This window comes from Vulpes vulpes, chromosome 2 (genome assembly GCF_048418805.1).
Source record: "Vulpes vulpes isolate BD-2025 chromosome 2, VulVul3, whole genome shotgun sequence".
NCBI classification, from domain to species: domain Eukaryota; kingdom Metazoa; phylum Chordata; class Mammalia; order Carnivora; family Canidae; genus Vulpes; species Vulpes vulpes.
This window is the reverse complement of record NC_132781.1, coordinates 44,606,875-44,631,005: the sequence shown is the minus strand read 5'-3', so window position 1 is coordinate 44,631,005 and position 24,131 is coordinate 44,606,875. Positions and strand designations below refer to the sequence as shown.

The 24,131-nt window shown below is 45.1% G+C and overlaps 2 protein-coding genes across 3 annotated transcripts; one reads left to right on the top strand and one right to left on the bottom strand.

Annotated features, from left to right (window-relative positions):
• Positions 1–12,924: 12,924 nt before the first annotated feature.
• On the bottom strand, positions 12,925–13,541 carry LOC112933121 (thymosin beta-4-like). The gene has a single exon (XM_072741034.1). The coding sequence runs from the start codon at positions 13,472–13,474 to the stop codon at positions 13,340–13,342; it is 135 nt and encodes a 44-aa protein (XP_072597135.1). The 5' UTR covers positions 13,475–13,541; the 3' UTR covers positions 12,925–13,339.
• A 2,938-nt stretch (positions 13,542–16,479) lies between these two features.
• TIMM22 (translocase of inner mitochondrial membrane 22) lies at positions 16,480–23,463 on the top strand. 2 transcript variants are annotated; one of them, XM_026016291.2, is made up of 4 exons: positions 16,480–17,095; positions 19,301–19,497; positions 21,154–21,226; positions 22,775–23,463. In XM_026016291.2, the coding sequence occupies exons 1-4, from the start codon at positions 16,858–16,860 to the stop codon at positions 22,849–22,851; spliced, it is 585 nt and encodes a 194-aa protein (XP_025872076.1). In that variant the 5' UTR covers positions 16,480–16,857; the 3' UTR covers positions 22,852–23,463. The 2 variants fall into 2 exon arrangements, with proteins under 2 accessions (XP_025872076.1, XP_025872077.1); XM_026016292.2 differs by having other exon boundaries at positions 16,527–17,095; positions 19,301–19,455.
• Positions 23,464–24,131: the final 668 nt, after the last annotated feature.

Genomic DNA, 24,131 nt, shown 5'->3' with positions numbered 1-24,131 from the left:
CATGGCCAAGGTTCTCGTTTTTTTTTTTCCTGGGATAGAACAAAGAATTGTACTAGTTTTCATCTCAGTGAAACGTTAACCACACAAACTGGTAAAACAGGTGATGGTGGAAACCAAGAGTGGATTGACCATCTCTAAAAATTATACCCACTCTCCTAGTTTCCACCTAATATTGCTGCTCATTTCACAGGGAGGATCTTTGGACTGAGGACTGCTTTTAAACAGGCAGGAACCCTATTGCAAAAGGCAAATTCTGAGGTACATCGTAGAGTGCCATGCCAAAATTCTGTGCCACTACAGGGACAATCTTATTTTAAAACACACAGAAACCATCACTTTTTAGTGAAAATGTATTAAAGCTATTAACATAACAGACATTAAGTTATTAGATGTCTTTTAAAATCCTGAAAGTAGAGGCACCTGGCCAGCTCAGTTGGTAGAACCTGGCAGGCTTTTGCCCTCAGGGTCATGAGTTCAAACCCCACATTAGACATAGAGATTTTTTTTTTTTAAGGAAAAGATTCTGAAAGTAAGTTAAAATCCTTGTTTTTTCACCCAAAGCATCTTTGAAATACTCATTGGTGGGTTACATTAAGCACCACTGAAATCATGTGAGACAGATAGATCCTACGTTCGGACATTTTCAAATGAACACTAAAGAGGAATAAAAGGACTAGAAGCATTTACATACTATGTAAGCCAAAGGACAAAGTATTTGGTGTGGAGCTAGGTGAAGTGGGAATTTGGGGGATTGCAAATTTGAGAAAATAGTGAAGTCACTATTAGAATACTTAGCTTTGGTACACTAGGTGCAAGCCTGATATAAAGAGGGAGTTTGTTCAGCATTTTACTTTTATTATTTTACAGGAAAGCACTTTCCACTGGAGTGTATCCAAACCAGCATCTGGCACCTGGGAAAGTGAGAGTTTGAACATACTGCACATGAAATATAAATAAAATTTAGAGAATTGTTGGTGCAGCAGGCCTTGGTTAGAAGCCAAATAGCGCAGCTGCCTTTTAAAAGGGTGTGGAAAGAGGAGATTTGCAATGGAAATGATTCCAAAATCATAATTCTGGTGGGTGTTTGTTACAAGAAGAAGCCCAAGGAGACTCATTTGGCTTCCTGTAAAGAATAGCCAACATCCTTTGGCTTGTGAAAAGCACTCTCTCTGCTTATGCAGTTCAAGAGACCCACTTACAGATTATGTCCCTACTGGTATTTAGCTAGTTATATGAGTTGACTAGCTATTATTTTTCTAAAGATTTTATTTATTTATTTATTTATTTATTTATTTATTTATTTATTTATGAGAGAGAGAGAGTATAAGTGTGGAGAGGGGCAGATGGAGAGAGAGAAGCAGACTCCCCACTGAGTGGGGAGTGCCGTGTGGGGTTTGCCACTGGCTTTGATCCCAGGACTCTGAGATCATGACCTCAGCCGAAGTCAGACACTTAACTGACTGAGCCACCAAGGCACCCTTAGCTATTCTGAAAATTATTGTTTTAAAATGTCTATTTAGGGACCACAATATGTTTGACATTGTACAGAACATACATATTTACAGAATTTCCCTTTTGAGAAATTGCTTTCTAAGGCACATGATGCCATACAAAACATGTACTGACATACACACACGTACGTCTGTCACCTTTTAAGATTTTTAAATCACTAAGGCACTTGAGTGGCTCAGTCAGTTAAGCATCTGCCTCTGGCTTGGATCATGATCCCAGGGTCCTGGGATCAAGCCGCGCATCAGGCTCTCTGCTCAGAGCCTGCTTCTACCTCTCCCTCGCCTGCCACTCTGCCTACTTGTGCTCTCCCTCTCTCTCTGTGTATGTAAAATAAGTCCTTCAAAAAATATTTTTAAATCACATTTCTTGGTACTCAAATATAGTAGCATATGTGCACAAAGATGTGTGTGTACAGATATTTATTGATAAAGTGGTGCAATCAGAAAAAGACTGGAAAATTGGAAAGAGCCTGTGTATTCACAAAGATGATTAAATCATTACCACATTACCATTTGAAATACAATCTAGTCATTGAAAATAATTAACAAAAATTCAATTTGCACTGTATTAGTCCATATTTTTCAATGAAACAGAACCAATATATATAGTGATTTATTACAAGGAATTGGCTCACATTGATTAGGGAGGCTGAGAAGTCCCAAAATCTGCCATCAGCAGGCTGGGCCCAGGAGACCTGATAGTAGAGTTCCAGTCTGAATCCAAATGCCTGAGGACCAGGGGAGGTGATGGTGTGAGTTCTGTCTGAATCCAAAGGCAGGAGAAGACCTATGTCCCAGCTTGGAGATAGGCAGAACAAATTCTCCCTTGCCTCACTTTTGTTCTGTTCAGGCCTCCATCCAATTAAATGAAGCCCTCAAGGGAGAGGGCAATCTCCTGATTCACATGTTCATCTCATCTAGAAATGCCTTCATAGACACACTCACAATAATGTTTAACCAAATTATCTGGGCACCTTGTGTCCCAGTCAAGTTGATACTTAAAACTAAACATCGCAAGTCAATCCCTTGTCAAGTTGGCCTCCATATGCATCGCCTTAAATCAGGCTTGCTCTCCAAATAAAGACAATAATGAGATCGTAATTCTGCTACATGCTACAAATGAGATCGTAATTCTGCTACATGCTACAAATATCCTGTCTACAACCAAAAATGCACTAACTCTTTTACCATAAGAGATAAAGTCCCTTAGTGATGTTTACTCTTCTCCTTCTCCTGTGACTTGAATATAATAATGTTAAGTTAACAATACTTAAATAGGGACGCCTGGGTGGCTCAGCCGTTTAGCACCTGCCTTCAATCCTAGAGTCCTGGGATCGAGTCCCACTTCGGGCTCCCTGCATGGAGCCTGCTTCTCCTTCTGCCTGTGTCTCTCTCTGCCTCTCTCTTTCTCTTTCTGTATCCCATGAATAAATAAATAAAATCTTAAAAAAAAAACAATACTTAAATACATCTATGTTATGTTGTAAGTGAATAAGAGAAGGAAGAAACAAAGATGTCTGCCAAACCTTTATGTATACATACATATTCCTAACAATATAAGAAGGAAATATTCATGACAATTATAGTTCTCAGGTCTACAACTGGTCAAATGATCACAGCTAGTATTATAACTACTATGCTTCTTGTATCTCCCTTGTTTTAAGCAAGCTCCTCAGCTGGTCTTGTTTCTTTACCTGGTGAAGTGACTCCAACCTTCATTCCTGAAGGGTCTGGGCCATTAGTAGTCCCGCCTGGATTAGGTCGTTGTAGTTTCCATTGACCTTAATCATGCCTGATGGGACCTCCTATATCCCAGACACACTCTTTCTTGCCTCTACAGTGGAGTAGGAGTCCAATTTCTCCTTGATAGCCAGGATCAATCACCCAGCCAGCACAGTAGCCCTTCTTTGCCTGCTGGTTCAGAGGTATGAGGAGCTCCAAGTGGCTAGGTAGCAGTCTTAACTTTCAGGGCCATGAAATCATTGTGTTGTTACTGGTGTAAGCATCCTTCTCTTGGGAACTATGACTCCCCTCAGCCAGGAGAGCAGAAAATTTGGCAAACAACAAGCAAAATTTTTGCTAGTGGGCAACTAGGGGTAATAATTAGTGGTGCCACACACCATTTCTCCCCCTTGATTCCCAGACCCATGAATTTATTGGACACTAGTTCAGGGCATACACAGCCTTCTAGAGAATCTTCCTCCACCCTGTGAGGTACTGCCAACTATCCATGTCCAGAGGAAGTATCTATTCTAGTAACAATAAAACATTGCCCCTTCCATGATGGAAACAATCCAAAGGAACCAACCTGCCACCAGGTAGCTGATTGACTGCCATGGTGTCATACTGGAGGCTTGGTGTTGGTCTCTGCTGATTGAAGATCTGGCACTCAGCAGTGGCTATAGCCAATTCAGCTTTGGTGAGTGGAAGTTCATGTTGTTGAGCACACATAATCTCAATCCCTGCCCCTGTGGTCACTTTGCTCATGACCTCATTGGGCAATGGCAGAAGTAATTGTGGAAAGAGGCCTAACTATCCACAGAATGGGTCATCCTATCCACTTGATTATTAAAATCTTCCTCTGGGAGCAGCCCGGGTAGCTCAGCGGTTTATCGCTGGCTTCAGCCCAGGGCGTGATCCTGGAATCCTGGGATCGAGTCCCACGTTGGGCTCCGTGCATAGAGCCTGCTTCTTTCTCTGCTTGTGTCTCTGTCTCTCTGTGTGTCTCTCATGAATAAATAAATAAAATAATTAAAAAAAAAAAAAAGAAGTAACAGGTTGCTTCAGGAAGGAAATTGAAGGACTAGAAATAGATGTGAGAAAAATATGGAAGGTATTTTAGCCCAAGAATAAAATACTTTTTGGATTTTCAAATAAGAGTTTATTCAAAAGATAAGATACTATAAGTAGAGAAAAAATATTAAAGTACATCAGGACAAAAAAAATAAAGTACATCAGGACATCTCTGAATGAAAGGAAAAAAATAAGGTGTCCTACCAAAAAATTCAAGTTCCATCATAAAAAAGCCTGTTACTACAAAATGAACATTTTGATTATAAAAGTCTTCCAAGTCCACTTAGTTTAAAAAATAATTGGTTCAGGGGCAGCCCCGGTGGCTCAGCGGTTTAGTGCTGCCTTCAGCCAAGGGTGTGATCCTGAAGACCCAGGATCGAGTCCCACATCAGGCTCCCTGCATGGAGACTGCTTCTCCCTCTGCCTGTCTCTCTCTCTCTCTCATGAATAAAAAAATAATTAATTCAATAAATTTTGTATTTATTTATTTTTAAAAAAGATTTTTATTTATCTATTCATGAGAGACACAGAGAGAGAGGCAGAGGAGAAGCAGTCTCCCAGTGAGGAGCCCAATGTGGAACTCAATCTGATGAGGGCCTCGATCCGGAAACTCTGGGATCACACCGTGAGCCAAAGACAGATGCTCAACCACTAAGCCACCCAGGCATCCTGATTCAACAAATTTTAAATCAAGATAGATTCAAACAAAAAGTACATTCCATTTAATTGAGAGTTCCCTGTAAAAGATTTTATCTGTAGATTAATGTTGTATTACAGATCTTATATGTGTTTTATCTGTTCCTTTTTTTTAAAGATTTATTTCTTTTTTGGGGGGAGGGTGCGGGCACTAATCGGGTGGGAGAAGCAGAGGGAGAGTATCTCAAGCAGACTCCCTGCTGAGCTCAGAGCCCCACATGGGCTTGATCCCATGACCCCTGAGATCAAGACCTGAGCCCAAGCCAAGAGTCGGTTGCTTAACTGACTGAGCCACCCACACACCCCATTATCTGCTCCTTTTTAAAAAGTTGGTCTTTTCTGCAGATCCACTGATGAGGTAAATTCCTAGACAGAGAGTTGAGTGGAGATGTGTTGAGGGTCATGATGAGGGACAGGAAAGCAGGGCATCGTTCTCATTGGTTATAATCAGAAATGTGGTGCTTATCTTGCTGGCACCAACTTCACAGGTAACTTTGGGAAGTCATCATTACTGTTCTTTTTATTGTTCACATCATCCCTCAGCAGAGCAGAAAGAGCCTCTAGTCCCGAAGCCTCCTAACACTTTTCTGAGTTGGAAGTGTGAGGTGCTGGAAAAACATTATGCATATTTCCATTGCCTCCAATACTTCTCAGATCAAACCAGGATCACAACTTGGCATCACTGTGACCCTATTGCAGACACAGCCAAAGTGGATGATTCATTAACCGAGTCTGAAGTAGGTCCTAACAATCCACCAGACTGCCAGACTGTTTGCCAAGTCTCCAATCACTTTTTGTAAGCAAAGCCAAAGCAACAGCCCAAGAGATAGTAAGCAAATCTGGATTATTGGGTATGGATGAGGAAGTAAAAGCTCCAAACAATTATGCCATGGGAGAAATCTGCTCCAGAACGTTAAGACCACCCACCAGAATCAAGCTACAGTCTAAAGATCTGTCACTGGAAACAGCACAGCATAGCTTTGCTCTCACCATGGCTTTTTTAAGTAAGAGGCAAAAAGGAATTAAGAAATCCTAATAATAAATATTTTCTAACCATTGTCCTTGACTGAGGACAGGGCACAAGTAAAAGAAATGACACATAGTCAAAAAGTCCGAGCTCAGGGACGCCTGGGTGGCTCAGTGGTTGAGCGTCTGCCTTTGGCCCAGGGTGTGATCCTGGAGTCCTGGGATCGAGTCCTGCATCGGGCTCCCAGCATGGAGCCTGCTTCTCCCTCTGCCTGTGTCTCTGCCTTTGTCTCTGTGTGTCTCATGAATAAATACATAAAATCTTAAAAAAAAAAAAAAAAAAAAAAAACAGAAGTCTGAGCTCATCTCTCAAACACTACAGGTCACAAATTATTATGATTCTGAGCCGAGCTATAACTTCTAGATCCAACAGAGATATGGAAAGCAGACAACTGGCAACAGAGATGTTCAAATGAGACATGAATGTGGCCTGAAGCCTATGTGCCTTTACACAAGGTGTAAAAGCAACATATTGGGTTGAGACTTCTTCTGGCACAGAGAAGAATTCTGAGCAGGGAACTAGTCATGTTTCTGTGATGGGAAACTCAGAAAGAGTGGATTTGTGGAGGAAAATAAGTTCTCATTTAGATCCATCCAAAGCTGGTAGCCCCACAGAAACTTCTACCTGTGGGTGCACAATAAAAGCCATACACCCTGAGGCGAGCTCTCTGGCCTGCCTCTCAGATCTGCTCCCCTGGCCTCAGGGAGCCTGATTTGGGATCTGACTTTTCCCCCCCCCTAACTGCTCCCCTGTAGGTCCAGGCTCTTCTGTGCTTTCTGAGACTCTTACTGGGCTTCTGCTCCCAGTTCACAGGAAAAGCCCTTCCTGCCAACCCCACACTGGTGGTGCCTCCTGAGGCCGCAGAGAGCCTACTGTGGGCCAAAGTCCCTTCTCCTGGGTAGGGATGGAGGAATGGAAGTTTTTATTTAAAACCCAGGTTAGGGATCCCTGGGTGGCGCAGCGGTTTGGCGCCTGCCTTTGGCCCAGGGCGCGATCCTGGAGACCCGGGATCGAATCCCACATCAGGCTCCCGGTGCAAGGAGCCTGCTTCTCCCTCCGCCTGTGTCTCTGCCTCTCTCTCTCTCTCTGTGACTATCATAAATAAATAAAAAATTAAAAAAAAAATAAATAAAACCCAGGTTGAAGGGCAGCCCTGGTGGTGCAGCGGTTTGGCGCCGCCTGCAGCCTGGGGTGTGATCCTGGAGACCTGGGATCGAGTCCCACATCGGGCTCCCTGCATGGAGACTGCTTCTCCCTCTCCCTCTGCCTGTGTCTCTGCCTCTCTCTCTGTGTGTCTATGAATAAATAAATAAAATCTTAAAAAAAAAAACCCAGGTTGAGGGGCACCTGAGTGGCTCTGTTGGTCAAGCGTCTACTTTCAGCACAGCTCATGATCTCAGGACCCTGGGATCAACCCTGCATTGGAGGTCCCTGCTCAGTGGGAAGTCTGCTTCTCCCTCTCCCTCTGCCTGCAGCTCCCCCTGCTTGTACTCTCTCTCTCTGTGTCAAAGAAACAAAATCTTAAAAAAAAATCTTTTAGTAAACCTAAAACCAGGTTGGCCTCAGCATCCTGCGTCCTGGACCTGCTTCCAATCTGACAAACTCTTCTTGTCCATATGAGGTCCTCGTGCCTGAGGACCTGGCTCAGGTCCATTTGATGCCTGGCTCTTATTCTGCTGTCTGATCAGAAGCCTCCTGCCAATGATCCTCAAAGAAAATCGTGCTCCTGAGTGACAGGTGATTAGCTGTGAGGATGTTATGACAGAAAAATATAGAACTCCGCTTGCCCTGCCTGTGTCATGGCCCCAGCCAAGCATCACACCAGCTGTGCCTCTCCGAGAAAAGCTTTCTCAACCCGGAGGATCTCCAGGTTTCTCCCTCAGCCAGGAAAAAGGCATCAGGACCCAAGACCATGCAGGATCCTCAGCCTCCTCTCACCGCCCCTGATGAAAATCATCTTGTGCATCCTTCTGAACTGAATGGCCACTGTTTCCTTGGGGGCGCTTTTCATCTTCTTTTGACCTACATCCTCTGAGGGTCCCTGGTACAGGTAGCCAGGTGTCTGCTACAGCAATACCTCCAGGCCAAAATCAAGAAGAGCGCCTGGGCAACATTTTGTCCATATAAGGGAGCCAAAATGATATCAAACATGGTGTTCCATTCACAGAAATGACAACCCCTCTGTCTCTTTTTTTATTATTATTAGTAATCTCTACACCCAACATGGGCTCAAACTCAGGACCCTGAGATCAGAAGTCACATGCTCTACAGACTGAGCCAACCAGGTGCCCCAGAACCCCTCTCTTTCTAATTATCAGTCAGGAACATTCACCATTTCCTAGGGCTTTCCTACATATTTCTAGCAGTTCATGCCTCACCTTTTTGCCCTATTGCCCCCCAACTGGTTTCCTCAGAAAGGGGAAGGTGTTCTCAGTTCCCACAGCTTGCTTGTAGCAAGTGGTAGGCTGGTAGATGTTGAACAATAACAACAAAAAGCCCCAACTTACAGCATGTACTGATTCCTATGGTGTAAATATTCCCATCATGGCCAACTTCCAGCTACCAACATGAAGTCACTGATCGCAAACTTGAGAAGACAGGCCAGCAGGACACCATTACGTGGCATTTCTATCAAACAGATATGATCGATAGCCTCAAGAGCATAAATAGGAACGTTGGTTTGCAGGCTCCCCCGGGGCTTCCAGGCTGTGATCTGAAACTGGCCCACATGCAGAGGGCAGGGAGAGACAGGAGGAGGAGACAAATCACTCCAGGTGGGTAGGGGGCAAGTTTAATAAGCAAGGGAATGAGGCTTGTCTTGGGGAGCTATGAGACAGTAGCTCTCCACACCCACTCACCACATCTGAAAAGTTGATATAGAGGCCTTACCTGGGTCCAGTCACATCTACTGGGTGCAGATGTTCTCAGCGCCACTTCACTAACTCAAGGTTGTGCGTGAGGAGGGCCCGCAGAACTCACATTCCAGAGACAGGGGAGGGGCTGAGGCTTCTCTGAGTGCCTGGATCCCGTTCACAGGGCAGCAGCAGTCATGCATCCTCCCTGTCCTTCCCCAACAAATATATTTAGGAGGTGAGGAGCTTTGAGTATATACATATATTACCTTTATTTTTAAAAAAGATTTTATTTATTTATTTGTGTGTGTGTGTGTGTGTGTGAGAGAGAGAGAGAGAGAGAGAGAGGGCATGAGCAGAGGTAGGGGCAGTGGGAGAGGGAGAAGCAGGTTTCCTCCTGAGCTGGGAGCCCAATGTAGAGCTCAATCCTAGGACCCTGAGATCATGACTTGAGCTGAAGGCAGATGCTTAACTGACTGAGCCATCCAGGTGTCCCATATTTTTAATAGAATTTAATTGTAAATGTATATAATTTAAAATAATGGTCATGCTTTATAACCAGTTTAAAAAATTCCTATGAGAGGCAGCACTTGTGAATAAGTAGGAGCTCGCCCCAGGACCCCATTGCTGATAACAGATTCTTCCTGAAATCCCTGGCTTGGGTGAGAGGGACAAGTAAGGCACAACATTTAAGGGGATGTCAAAAACTCAGTAGTTAAGATAAATGCTGTTTTATTTTATTTTTTTAGATAAATAATTTGTCCTCTAAAAAAACTTTTTTTCAAGATTTTATTTATTTATGCATTAAACACACACAGAGAGAGAGAGGCAGAGACACAGGCAGAGGGAGAAGTAGGCTCCATGCAGGGAGCCCGACGGGACTCGATCCCAGGTCTCCAGGATCACGCCCTGGGCAGAAGGTGGTGATAAACCACTCAGCCACCGGGGCTGCCCCTCTAAGAAAAATTTTAAGTAATTTCTATCCTTCCCTCCGATGTGTGGCTCAAACTCACAACCCCTAGATCAAGAGTCACGTGCTCTATTGACTGAGCCAGCCAGGCTCCCCACCCCATTATACTTCTTTTTTTTTTTTCCCCCATTATACTTCTAATAAGTCCCTCTCTTTTTGTGGGAGCTGGCCAGGGTTGGTTTCTGTTGCTCACAATGAAGATAATAATTACTCTGTAGCTTAGAAAATTCTGGTCAGAGATCAAAGGAGGTTTCTTCCTTTTTTGCTAGGCCAGAGGTTAATTAGTTGGCTCCTTTTTGCCTGTTATCTTGAAGTTTTAAAACCTCAAGAGATGGGCAGCCCGGGTGGCTCAGCGGTTCAGCGCCGCCTTCAGCTCAGGGTGTGGTCCTGGAGACCTGGGATCGAGCCCCACGTGGAGCCTGCTTATCCCTCTGCCTGTGTCTCTGTCTCTCATGAATAAATAAAATATATATTTAAAAAAAAACCCTCAAGAGATAAGGATCAGTAGAGGAAGTTTTTCAGAATTCCCAGCTTTCTGCTCTCAATAATAAAGCAGTGATTATTTATTAACAATCAAATTAGCTACACTGCTTTTTCAGCCCTCCTCTAGAAAGGTTTATTTTGTTCTTTTTTTTTTTTACTTCAAAAGTCCGAACAGTAGAGAACTTATCCTGCCTCTCTTAGAGGGATGGCAGAGGGAGCTTCCTCATGGGACACAACTTAATCACTACTTCCAAGAAGTTGGGTAACTTAACTTCCTTTTGAAAATCCAAATGAGTACATAGAAACCGCTTCCAATATAAATGATTTTCTTTCTTTTTTTTTTTTAAGATTTTATTTCTTTATTCGTGAGAGACACACAAGAGAGAAGCAGAGACATAGGCCGAGGGAGAAGCAGGCTTCCTGCGGGGAGCCTGATATGGGACTCGATCCTGGAATCTGGGATCATGCCCTGAGCCGAAGGCAGAAGCTCAACCACTGAGCCACTCAGGCTCTCTAAATGATTTTCTTTTTCTTTTTCTTTTTTTAAAGATTTTATTTATTTATTCATGAGACACACACACACACACACACACACACACACATACACAGAGGCAGAGACATAGGCAAAGGGAGAAGCAGGCTCCATGCAGGGAGCCTGACGTAGAACCCAATCCTGGGACTCCTCACGCCCTGGGCTGAAGGCAGGTGCTAAACTGCTGAGCCACTCGGGCTGCCGCCTAAATGATTTTCAATCACAACTTTATTTGAGATGCTGAAAGGTATTAGTATATACATTAAATATCATCAAGTAACAAGCTAGCAAAGTATCTTTGGATTTGGAGGAAAATGTATGAACTTTGCAAAACACTTTGTGTTTTTTTTATCCTTTGCTTTCTTGTAACTTGAATGGATATTCTCTTTAGAAAGAAAAGGCTAAACCAGGTGAAAGAATGTTTGTGGGACACTGGTGACAATTTACCAAGCCCGTCCCTTCAAAGATGAAGGAAAGACTGCATATGGCAAATGATCGAGGATCTTGGCTTGTAAGTACATGTTTGTTCCAATGGGCTACTGGCATGCCCAAGGTGCCTCTCAAATTTTGAACAGTTACCTTACATCCCAGGGTTTACAATGATCCAGGGGGTATATCTTTCTTCTAGGCAATTCAAGTTTACCAGCCAAAGCTTCTGAAAAGAAATCTAGAGGACCAACAAGAGTGGGCAACTTTAACCCTGAATCCTCAGCCCAGAAAAACTGGCTGCTATTTGCCTCACTTGCTGCTGATCTAAGAGATGCTGTATAGGCATCTTGGAGGGAAGTAGGGCTGTCCAGGAAGGACTTTTGGGGAGAGACAAATGGTATGGCCATATACCCAGGTAGGGGCAGCCTCTGTCCAAATGTGATGCCTGACCCATCATTCCTTCCTAGCCAGCAACTCTAGCCAAGCAGGTGTGCAGGGCTTCAGGTGGCCCCATGTTAAAACCAACACCCTGCTTTATGCCACCATATGTGACAGGCAGTGCAAGGATTTTATCAAGTCTTTTTTTTTTTTTCAAATTTTTATTTATTTATGATAGTCACACACACAGAGAGAGAGAGAGAGGCAGAGACACAGGCAGAGGGAGAAGCAGGCTCCATGCACCGGGAGCCCGACGTGGGACTCGATCCCAGGTCTCCAGGATTGCGCCCTGGGGCAAAGGAGGCGCTAAACCACTGCGCCACCCAGGGATCCCATTTTATCAAGTCTTAATTCCTAAATCTTCTTGGATTTCCCCTCTAACCCACAGTTCTCACATGAAGACAAAGCCATCCTGGTGATGCTGGGGGATAGTGCCACCTTCTCAGGCTACTTCAGCTCCTGCTCCAGCCCAGCTACTGCCACTTCTTAGTGTCTTCTCCTTCCATGAACTTTTCAGATACCACATTTCCATCCTTAGCCTCCAGTTACCCTCTGGTTGTGGAGGGCATGGACGAAGGCCCTTTATTTTATTTATTTTTTTAAGATTTATTTTATATATTTTAGAGACAGAGAGTGAGTGCATGCATGGGGGGGGGGGGGTAGAGACAGAGGGAGAGAGAATCTCAAGCAGACTGTACTGAGAACAGAGCCTGACTTGACCTCACAGCCCTGAGATCATGACCTGAGCTGAAATCAAGAGTTGGATGCTTAACCAACTGCACCACCTGGTGGCCCCAAGGGCCCTTAAATACAGTCACTTGTCCAGCACCCACTGTCCACAGTGAATCAGTTGGCTAATGAGAATATCTATGTGGCGATACCTCCTGCTGGTGACAGGACTATTTAGTCGACTCTCTGTTACCAAAGTCATATACAATTCAAATCCACGTGGACACAGCACACTTCTCCACTTGGACCTCCTCATTCTATCCCACTCATGCTCTTTCTTTTACTTCCAGGCTCCAGTGACATGCTGAGTGAACTACAGGCCAGCTAAGGGCTCCGGGACACCTGGGATGAGATACGATCAGACCCTCCTCCTGTTGAGCATCTACTAGCTGGCGTCCTTCAAGTGAGAGTCCTCCCTTCAGACTGTTCTGACTCTATCACCTCCCCTGTGAAACTAATTCCTCTTTTTTTTTTCACGTTTTAAAACTTTATTTGCATATCAAAAAATTGTGCATTCCAATAATTAAAATCATTTGAACAAAAAAATGGCACCTGATTAAACTGCATTTTAACAGCCTGCAAGATACCTTGGGCCAGCTTGGTTTTTTACTCTAGATCTCACTGTCCTCCCACCCAGCTTCTTCCTTCACCAACATGCAAGTTCTTTTCCTTCCCTGCCAGCCAGCCAGACAGGCAGATGGGAAAGGCAGGAGCCTTCGTTGTCAGTAGTTCTCCATTCTTTGATGTGAAAAGGAGCAGCACAGTCATTTAAACTTGATCCAACCGCTTTGCATCTTACAAAGTTAAACAGCTAAAAGAAGTAAAATAAGAAGGCAATGCTTGTGGAATGTACAGTGCATATTGGCGGCGCACGCCTCATTATGATTCGCCTGCTTGCTTCTCCTGTTCAATCGTTTCTTTAGAAGGCAGTGGATTTTTCTCTTGCATTTCTGTCTTCTTCAATTTCGACTTATCGAATTTCTCAATCTCAGTCATATCGGGTTTGTCAGACATGGTTGCAGAGGAAGCGGAGCGAGGCGCACGAGTGAGCTGGAGAGAGGAGAGGGATCCGGTCTGCGCTGCGGTCGCTGCCAAATAACTTATTCCTCTTTAACTGGGCACCTGGGTGGCTCAGTAGTTTAGCACCTGCCTTTGGCTCAGGTCATGGTCCCTGGGTCCTGGGGTTGAGTCCCGCATTGGGCTCCCCATGGGGAGCCTGCTTCTTCCTCTGCCTATGTCTCTGCCTCTTTCTCTGTGTCTCTCGTGAATAAATTAAATTAAAGAAAAATTTTCCTCTTTAACTGTTCCCTGTTCTCTCTGGCCCACTGAGATGCTTCCCTGTTGCCTTGTGATCGGGACAGACAATATGACGTGGGGAACCAAACTGTAACACGAGGCTGCTGGATTCCCAATGATGCCAGGGCCAGATAGAGTCCCCAGACTACTGGCAGAGGTTCAGCCCTGGGAAACAGACATGGGAAACCACTTTTCACTTTCAGAATATGCTTGGAGAGGTTCAAGTTTTCCATCAGAAAACTACCTATGGAAGGAAATTGGGTGAGTGGAGAGAGATACCAGATCAGTGTCTGTAACTGTTCTCTCTCCATCTATGATCCAGGCCAAGGATGTTCCATAAAGGCTCCCTCATTCATGTACCTCGGCCACATGGAATTTCTTCACATGCTGACCTGGACCTCACCTGAACTCTAATGAAGACCCTTCATTTGGGGATTGATTATTACTCTCTAAGTAGTTCCATGGGTTAATTATTTAGACCATTCCTTGTTTTCCAAGGCCACCTTACCTGGGACTTGCCAAGGGTGGGGGGGGGGGGTGGCTGTCCCAGGTTCTCTCAGATCCAACTGTAGCTCTGAAGATCTTGGCATGGGGCGTCTGAGTGGCTCAGTTGGTTAAGCATCTGCCTTTGGCTCAGGTCATGATTCCAGGGTCCTGGGATTGAGCCCCTTATCAGGCTCTCTGCTCAGTGGGGAGCCTGCTTCTTCCTCTCCCTCTGCCTCTTGCTCTGCTACTTGTGCTCTCTCTCTATCAAATGAATAAACAAAATCTTAAAAAAGAAAAAAAGACTTCAGCATAAATCAGAGCTCTGGGCCCTTCATTCATCTGGAAGGAAAGGGTGGTTGCGAGGGCATGTTGAGTTAGAGGTGCTTATGGGAAGTGTCTGGTTCCTGTGTTTATGAGAAGGGTCTAAGCTGAAGATGAAGATTTGAGAGTCATTAATGCAATTTGAGGTGGAGTAGAAGCCACGAAGATGAGTTGCTCAGGTAGAATGAGCTGCGGAGGAAGACAGTAAAGGATGAAGCCCTGAGAGGACCAACAAGAAAAGGCCACGCAGAGGTGCGTGCAAAGGAGATGCAGCATCTGGAGAGGCCATAGCAGAACTAGGAGAGAGGGGCTCCACTAAAAATATGAAGAAACTTCAGACAAGAAGGGAGACAACAGTGTCAAATGCAGTACAGAAGTCTAGTAAAATCAGGCCTGAATTAGATTCAACAAATAGGGGACTCCTGGTGGCTCAGTCATTTAAGTGTCTGCCTTCGGCTCAGGTCATGATCCCAGGGTGCTGAGATCGAGCCCTGCACTGGACTCCTTGCTCAGTGAGGAGTCTGCTTCTCCCTCTCTCTGTGCCTCTGTGTTCTCGTGCGCTCTCTCTCTCAAGTAAATAAATAAATCTTAAAATAAGAGATTCAACAACTGGGAAGTCCCTTGGGACCCTCAGACCAGCCCACTCAATGGCTTGGTGGGAACAGAATCAGGGTGAAGCATGAGGTAGGAAAAGACATTAGGGTTCAAAGCCAAGGGTCGAGAAAGAATTCTTGAAATGTCTTTGGTGCAAAAAGGTGATTTTATGAAAGCACGGGGACAGGACCTGTGGGCAGAAAGAGCTGCTCTGGGGTCATGAGGAGCAGCCTGTTCATATACTTTAAGTTGGGAGGGCTTAGGGACACCTTAAGTCTCTAAGGAATTTTGGAAGCAGGGTTTCCAGGACCTTGATGGGGGTAGCTATTGTTGGGAAAAGGCCATTTACTACTGTCTGATACAGTAATGTCATGAGCCCCTTCAGATGAATATTGTTAGGTCATATGCTTGGGGGACGATCGCCAACATGTATCTTGGGGGGTTAGAGATAAAGAAAATTTCTAAAGGAATTTCTATATGTTAAAGTAGACTTACAGGATCCTGGGGTTGGGCTAAGATTCCCTTCTGCCCTTAACAAAGTATCAACATGGAGGCATTGAGTCCCTAGAGGAATGTCACTCTGCCTGTTTCAAGGTCTTGTCACTGGGCTGTAGGGAGTAAGAAAATTTAGCAATTTTTCTTCTGCCTTTGTTTCCCACATCAAAGCATATGCTGTGCTGGGACGCACTGAGAACTTCGGGTACCAAAAAAGTATCTCTGCCCACCTCAACTGGCTATGCTCACCACCTGTTTCCATTAAGGTTTCTCTTAGCTAAAACACTCAAATACATTGCTAGTCGGGACCAATGCAATAGTGTGGAATCTATTTTAGTAACATAAAAACTAGTGCAAAAGTTTTTCTGGATTCATGCATAGTACTACCTTGCAGTTTACCTTCAGGTTCTGAGTCTGCAAGCCGGTGAGCACTTTAACTGGTTTCACATAATCTAAACCTGGCTTTCCAGGACAATGCTAGTCTCACATCACCAATTCCACCGACAACAATTACTGGCTGGGGCGTGGGTGGGGGCCCCAGCCTTGCCCTCTCCACCTCCTTTTCTTACACTTAGCTAGCTTCGCTCATTAGTTCACTCATTTGTTGGGCCCTTTCTCTCTCCGCAAGGGTTTAATTGTCAAATAAAACATATATTGCATACATTTATACCAGGCTTTTACGTTTATTCACAAAGCACTTTCCACCATTTACCTCTCACCACCCCTGCGAGGAAGGAGTAGGCTGGAAGGGCAGCGGCGCGGTGCGTGCGCCCCCTGGCGAGGCTCCGGCGCGCTGCAGCCTCGCGGGAGCGCTCCTCCGCCCCCTCCCCGCAGTCGGGAGCTCCAGATGAGGCCCCGAGGCGCGCGCCCGCGCAGAGCCTCCTGGGAGATGCCTGGCCTACAAATCGCGGTACCCCCCGCGCTGCCGCCCTGAGGAAGAGGGCGCTTTCTGGTGACTCTAAATCTTGTTTGTTAGTGCCGTTTGGATGCTGCACAAGCCTGATTCGGTATTGACAAGGGGCTTTTGGGGAACATGGTATCTCTTTCGCCGGAGGCACGAACGGACTTCGCTGGCGTCGTTTCTTGCACTTGCTCGTTGTGGCGAATCTGCCGTTGCGGCACCGGGGCTAGGCGCGCCCTAACGTGAAGCTTGCGGAATCTGCTGTGGGAAGAAGAACGCCAGGGTTTCTCGGGCATCTGCGGTCATGGTGGCGACTACCCCCAGTGCGGGGGCCTCCGCGCCTGAGGCAGCGGGTTCCGCCGAAGCCCCGCTGCAGTACAGCCTTCTTCTGCAGTACCTGGTGGGCGACAAGCGTCAGCCCCGGCTGCTGGAGCCCAGTAGTCTGGGCGGGATCCCGAGCCCGATCAAGAGTGAAGAACAGAAGATGATCGAGAAGGCGATGGAAAGCTGCGCCTTCAAGGCGGCGCTGGCCTGCGTGGGAGGTGAGGCAAGACTAGGGGGCCCGTTGGAGGCTGAGGGCTTGCACGGCAGCAGGGTCCTCTGCCAAGAAGACCACGCGCCTGGGAGGCGAGGAGCCTGTGGACCTCGCTCCTGACTGCACCCCTGCCTGGATCCGTGAGCTCGGGTGACCCCTCTCTAGGCCCTGAGGTTATTTTTCGCCCCTGGAAATTGGGTCAGAGAATCGGTACCATACGGGTTGGGGCCTAAAGGTTGTAAAATGCCTGCCTTCATTCGTTGGTTCGCTTTTAAATAACCATTCTTTATTTTTTTTAAAAAAGATTTTATTTATTTATTCATGAGAGACACAGAGAAAGAGGCAGAGGGAGAAGCAGACTCCATGCAGGGAGCCCGATGTGGGACTCGATCCCAGAACTCTGGGATCATGCCCTGAGCTAAAGGCAGACGCTCTACTGCTAAGCCACCCCGGCGTCCCTAAATAAGCATTCTTTCAACGAGTTGTTAAAAATAACCGTCACGTGCTCAGGGGTGGAGGGACAGGGTTAGAGACCAGAGCCAGGTTCTCATGAAGCTCACATTTTAATATATATATATATATAAACAAGAATGTTGGGAAGCAGCCAGGCAGGAAAGTGGAACATCGGGGAGCAGCAACTGCCAAGGCCCGGCAGGAGCTGACTTCCTGTTTGAAAAACAAAGGACAGGGGCACCTCTGTGGTTCAGCAGGTTAAGCATCTGCCGTCAGTTCGGGTCATGACTCCAGGGACCTGGGATCCACCCGGCCGTTGGGCTCCCTGCTCAGCGGGGAGTCTGCTCTCCCTCTCCCTCGGCCCCTCCCCCAGCTAGTGCTCTCTCGCTAGCTCGCTCTCAAATAAATAAGTAAAATCTTAAAGAAAAAGAAAACAAAGGCCAGTGTGGACAGTGTGATTAGATGGTGGGAAACAAGGGGGAAAGACCCCCCCCCCGCCCCCCCCACTTTTTTTTTTTTTTAGACCTTTTGAAAAAGGATTTGAGAGTGTATGGTGTCCACTGTAAAGAGGTTGCCCACATTTGCAGATGAGTTGAAATCTCATGAGAATGAAAGACAAGAAACAAATACAGTGGGAGTGCAGGTATGTAGTAGAAAGAGAGCAGTATTTTTATGGTTTGGGGAAGGCTACAAGAGGTGAGACTGCAGCTGTATCTTGAAGGATTGAGAGAATGGGGGTAAAGAGAAATGCCCTTTCAAGTTGGAGGTGGAGTTGGGGCTTTGGGCTTTTTTGTCTTTAGGCATTAGAGCGGTAATTGATGCACATGATGACCCAGCATAGAGTGTGGTGAAGAAAGAAAGTGTGGATGGGAAGACGGCATAGGGAATTTGTAAAACTGAGGTGCAGTGCAGCCTGGCCTTGGTGTTTGTTCATCATTATGTCCGACCCTAATACATCACTTACATATTTGTTAAAATGATGAATAAGTCTTTGTAATGCTCTAGAGTGGGAGTGATACAGGCCTTAGACTAGGATGATAACTGTGAACATGGGGTTGTAGGGGAAAGCAAAGAACCGGTCAGAAATGCCCTTCAGCTTTGGAGCTGGAGTGACTGGAAAGAAGGAAGAAAGTCTGGAGGGAAGGTGCCCATGACTTCATTAAACATATTTTGACCTTGAGGTGATGAGAGGACATCTATATGGAAGTGTCTAGCAGGCTCAGAAAGATGGGGACAGCAGTGTATGGTTGCTATTTGGTAGCTTTGTGACCTTAGGAAAGTTACTTAACCTCCCTGAGCCTCAGCCGATTCAGCTGTAGAATGGAAAGGGTAATAGTATCTACCTCACGGGACTATTGTGAAGACTAAAAGGAGCTGTGACTATAAAGCATCGGAGTGATTGGCGCATGGTACTCACTAAATGATAGTTATGAATGTCACCATTGTCAAGGGAGTGATTTGCAAAGTTGAGAGTTGAATGTATGAGTACAGACAGAACAGAAGGTTAAAGATTGAATCTTGAGGAATGTTAGAAAATGAAAAGAGGAAGAAATCGAAGACAGAGAAGAAGATGTCAACAAGATAGTTTATGGCTTGTGTGATGTGCAACCAGATAACTGGAGAGTTTGATAAGATGGAGTGGGGGCGGTAGGTAGGGGGTGTCCTCTTTGCTGGTAGCCATCCAAATGTGCAATTCGAGTATGACCTCATTATAGTAACCCAGAAAACATGCCATCTTCATCTGTGTGTTTCTTTTTAGGATTTGTCTTGGGAGGTGCCTTTGGAGTGTTCACTGCTGGCATTGATACCAATGTGGGCTTTGACCCTAAGGATCCTTACCGTACGCCGACAGCAAAAGAAGTTCTGAAAGACATGGGACAGAGAGGAATGTCTTACGCCAAAAATTTTGCCATTGTGGGTGCCATGTTTTCTTGCACCGAGTGTTTGGTAGAATCTGTAAGTGTCTCTGCCTTCTGAGAAAGACTTGTACCATCTTACGACTTCTAAAGAGCGCTATTAATTAGAAAGCAGAGCAGAAATGTCTGATACTTGCTAGATTGAATTTTCATTGAATAGTTCTGAATGTAAACTTTTTATGCATTTATTGCATTTACTGGGGCTTGCGTTTTTTACATTTCTTTGTAGGCTAGAATTTGGTTAATGATTTATTTTTTAAATTTTGTAAAATTCTAGTTAACATACAGTGTAATATTAGTTTCAGGCGTACAATATAGTGATTCCACACTTCCTTTTTTTAAATTTTTTTATTTTTTTATTTTTATTTTTTTCACTTCCTTTTTTTTTTAAAGGTTTTATTTATTTATTCATGAGAGACACACAGAGGCAGAGGGAGAAGCAAGCTCCATGCAGGGAGCCCGATGTGGAACTTGATCCCGATATCCCGGGACTGCGGGATCACATCCTGAGCCAAAGGCAGACGCCCAACTGCTGAGCCACCCAGGTGTCTCTGATTCCACACTTCCATACAACACCTGGTGCTCATCACAAGTGCGCTCCTTAATCCCTATCACCTATTTCACCCATCCCCCACCCCCTCCCCTTCTGGTCACCATCGGTTTGTTTTCTGTAGTTGAGTTTGTTTCTTGGCTTGCCCTTTTCTCTTTTTTTTCCCTTTGCCTATTTGTTTTTGTTTCTTAAATTCCACATGAGTGAAATCATATGGTATTTGTTTTTCTCTGACTTATTTTGCTTAGCATAATACTCCCTAGCTCCATCCATGACATTGCAAATGGCAAAATTCTTTTTATAGCTGAGTAATATTCAAGTGTGTGTGTGTGTGTGTGTGTGTGTAAACATCACATCTTTACCCATTTGTCAATAGATGGACACTTGTGCTGTTTTCATAATTTGGCTATTGTAGATAATGCTGCTATAAATATCGGGGTGCATGTTTCCCTTTGAAGTAGTATTTGTATTCTTTGGGTAAATACCTAGCAGTCTGCTGGATTGTACAGTAGAGCTTTTTTTTAAGATTTTATTTTTAACTACTCTGTACCCAGCGTGGGGCTCGAACTCCTAACCCTGAGCTCAAGAGACACATGCTCCACTGACTGAGCCAGCCAGGCACCCCAAGAGTTCTATTTTTAACTTTCTGAGGAACCTTCATACTGATTTCCAGAGTGGCTGCATCAGTTTGCATTCTCACCAGCAGTGGAAAGGGGTTCCCCTTTCTCCACATCCTCACCCAACACCTGTTGTTTATTGTGTTGATTTTAGCCATTCTGAGAGATGTGAGGCGTTAGCTCATTTAGTTTTGATTTGCATTTCCCTGGTGATGAGTGATATTGAGCATGTTTTCATGTGTCTGTTAGAAGTTGCTTAATCATTTTAATCATGAGACTTATTGGGGAACCAGAGAAGAGATTTTGATTGCTTCTCAAATGGTACACTTGGTTTCAGCACTCTGGTACCACCTGCAGGAAGTATCCATGAACACATTCAAATTTTAGGAACTATACTTTTGAAAGTGAAAAGGATTAGGTTTCCTTTGGGGGAGGGACTAAATTAGCCAGCTAGAAACTGTGTTTTTTTCCCTTAATCATCTTGTCTGGCTTGTTTCTTTGGCTCTAAACTGCACTTTTCCACCCACAGTACCGGGGAAAATCAGATTGGAAGAACAGTGTCATTAGTGGCTGCATCACTGGAGGAGCCATTGGTTTCAGAGGTTAGTAAACAACTCCTGCATGGTTTTCTTTGTGGCCTTGGACAACGTGCTATAGTTGACATTTTCAAACATATGAGTGTTCCAGGGACAGCCCAAGGCATATGTGGATACTTGATACTCTTCCCTTCTGACAAGTAAGACACATTTACTTTTGCATTAACTTAATTTTGGGAACTTCTAATATCTAGATCAGGGGTTTTCATCTTTGGCACTGCTGGCATTTTGGACCAGATAAATCTTTTCTGGGAGGAGAGTGGGGCTATTCCATGCATTATAGGATGTTTAGCAGTATCCCTTGCCTCTACCCACTAGAAGCTAGAAGTATCAGTTAGCAGTGACTATTGAAAGTATCTCTTAGACATTGCCAAATTCCCCTAGGGGACAAAATCACCCATGGTAAGAACCACAGAAAGATCTACATTTTAGAAAAAAGATGGGATGCTTGGATGGCTCAGAGTGTGATTCTAGGGTCCTGGGATCGAGTTCTACCTCCGGCTCCCCGCAGGGAGTCTGCTTCTCCCTTTGCCTCTCTCTCTGTGTCTCATGAACAAATAAAATCTAAAAAACAAAACGAAACAAAACTGCCCTCATATTGAACACATGAGAACTTCTCCCAGTAAGTAATTCCTGAACTGTGTTGATCTGCAGGATAGTACAGACGTACAGCTAAGTCTCATTCAGCTCCGGAGAGCCCATTTATCCAAAGTCCCTGCTGGACTTTGTCTCAAGCAGTTAAGACATTTTAATACTGTACAACTGTCAGTTTTAATATTATGTATAAGTTACACGGTAGTTGTTTTTGCAGTTGAGGATTCTTAGATTTCTACCCATTGAAAGCCAGATAAAGGTATTCTAGAAATGTCAGGTTATCAATTGTAACAACAAAGAAAACTGTTCTCTGCACTTCTCCCTGTTGGTGTGCCCATGAAGGGGGTGGTGTAGGGTGTCAGTGACACGACTCTCCTCCCAGTGTCCATTGCTGGGCCACTCTCTATCTGCTGTGCCCTGATTTGCCCAAAACAAAAAGCCTATTTTCTCATTTTCTGAAAGGCAGGATGATTTGCTATCATTAAAAGCTGCTTCTGCTCCTCAGACAGCCATTTGTGATTTATAGAGTAACTTTTCCTTTGATCTTCCCATCGCTCAGCTTTGTCAGGGACTTTGAGAAGCTCAGCTCCCTCTAGGATTGCTTTGGTCACCTTCCCAGGAATTTATTTCATAAACAAATCCGGGGAACAGGCCATATGCTTTCACTTGGTTCCAAGGGCTGGTTCTCTTAACCAGTTTCCTGCCTGCGAGGAGCTATTTCATGAAACTGGAAATCGAAATTGTAATTTTTTGGAATGAGAAAAGCTGGATGTACAGCTAGATAAAGCACACTGGAGTAGATTGTGGACACTGCTTCATGGAAGTCTGACAGATCTGATGGGTTGGTTGAAGGAGAATATTGACACCAGTGTCTCTGCATCTACGGCGAGGCACACTTCTGAATGCAGTCTGACTCGGTGTCTGTCACCACAGGTAATGTCCCTTCTCTTTGCTTTACAGCTGGCTTAAAGGCCGGGGTCATTGGTTGTGGAGGTTTTGCTGCTTTCTCTGCTGCAATTGATTATTACCTACGGTGAGAGTTACTGCCTCCAGGAAAGGACACTGCCACCTCAGGATCAGAGCTGCCCTGTGGAGGGAAGTTGCTTCAGAGACCACACACCTTTGCTTTCCCTCATGTGGTTGGCGTCACGAGGGAGCCATCTGACTGCCACCTTGAGGAGCCACGTTCTCGGCTCCTGGATTCCAGCCACACTTTGGGGGTGTGGAATGTGCCATACCAGCCCTTCTCAGGCAGATCAGGAATGTATTGACTTGTAGGAACTCAGCTCCCCAAAGGTTCAGCCCCGACCACAGCTGGCCTTCTGGCCATTCGGTGCAGTGGGACCATAGGTGACTGGACACAGATCCAGGAAGCTCGTCTACTTTGGATGTCCCTGTAGTCGGTCATCTCACATGGCAGGGCAGAGTACATTTATACCTTCTGACCCATTGTTATTTCGTTTAGTGTTCTATCTTTGTTAAAAAATATTATATTACAATTTAAAAGGTTGGTTAAGTTTTTGGCAGGAGGGAACAGCGACAGAGTCTTCGGAGCTGCCTTTGGAGCCAGAGTCGTCATGTCCCCTCCTCCCCTTCACTTCCCATTACAAACAATAAAGGCCGTTCATACTATAAAATCAATGAATAAATAACAGGTTGGTTTATTTTTATTTTCATATTCCATGATTCCCAAAAATGGTGCCAGGTGGCCCAGAGATTGGACATCCAGAGGGAGAGTGAGAAAGCTCTTGAGAAGTGTGGGAATGTTCGATTCTCAGGGTTTGTAGAATAGTGTTAATGGAGATTGTTACCTCAGCCGGGGCCTACCGTCCAAGAAGCCTAGCCTAGCCATGTCCTAAGATACATGGACATTTCATGCATAAGCCTTGGCCTTTTCTAAAAACCTTCCTGTGTGCTGGCCGATGGGAATGCCTGTGGTCTGAGCCACATTGGTTTTATGGTCTGACCACTGGACTAGACCCAGCTCAAGGACACGACGTATGAAGACTCCTGCTAAGGTCCTCCTGATGACTCAGATCAGCAGCTGCTGGGGAAGATCAGTGTTGAGGGGCTGTTCACCACTACCCTTGTTCTCAGGTATCAGGCTTTTTTGTTTGTGTGTGTGTGTGTGTGTGTGTGTGTGTGTGTTTTTAACATTGTTTTTTATTTGACCTAGTAGTAGCCTTTTTCTGACAATAGCAGCTCAGCTTGATTATGTGCCCTGGGGCAAAAAAAAAGGCTCTTATGGTTAGGATCTGCCACGAGTGCTTCTTTACTCTGGTCCTTTGGTAATACATGAAGGTAATGAGCTCAGGCT

Excerpts from the sequence above, each read along its gene's own strand:
- LOC112933121 (XM_072741034.1), bottom strand. The coding sequence starts at position 13,474 with ATGTCTGACAAACCCGATATGACTGAGATTGAGAAATTCGATAAGTCG.
- TIMM22 (XM_026016291.2), top strand. The coding sequence starts at position 16,858 with ATGGTGGCGACTACCCCCAGTGCGGGGGCCTCCGCGCCTGAGGCAGCG. Across the intron at positions 17,096-19,300 it reads GGCGCTGGCCTGCGTGGGAG|GATTTGTCTTGGGAGGTGCC; the intron begins GTGAGGCAAGAC and ends GTTTCTTTTTAG. Across the intron at positions 19,498-21,153 it reads CCGAGTGTTTGGTAGAATCT|TACCGGGGAAAATCAGATTG; the intron begins GTAAGTGTCTCT and ends TTCCACCCACAG.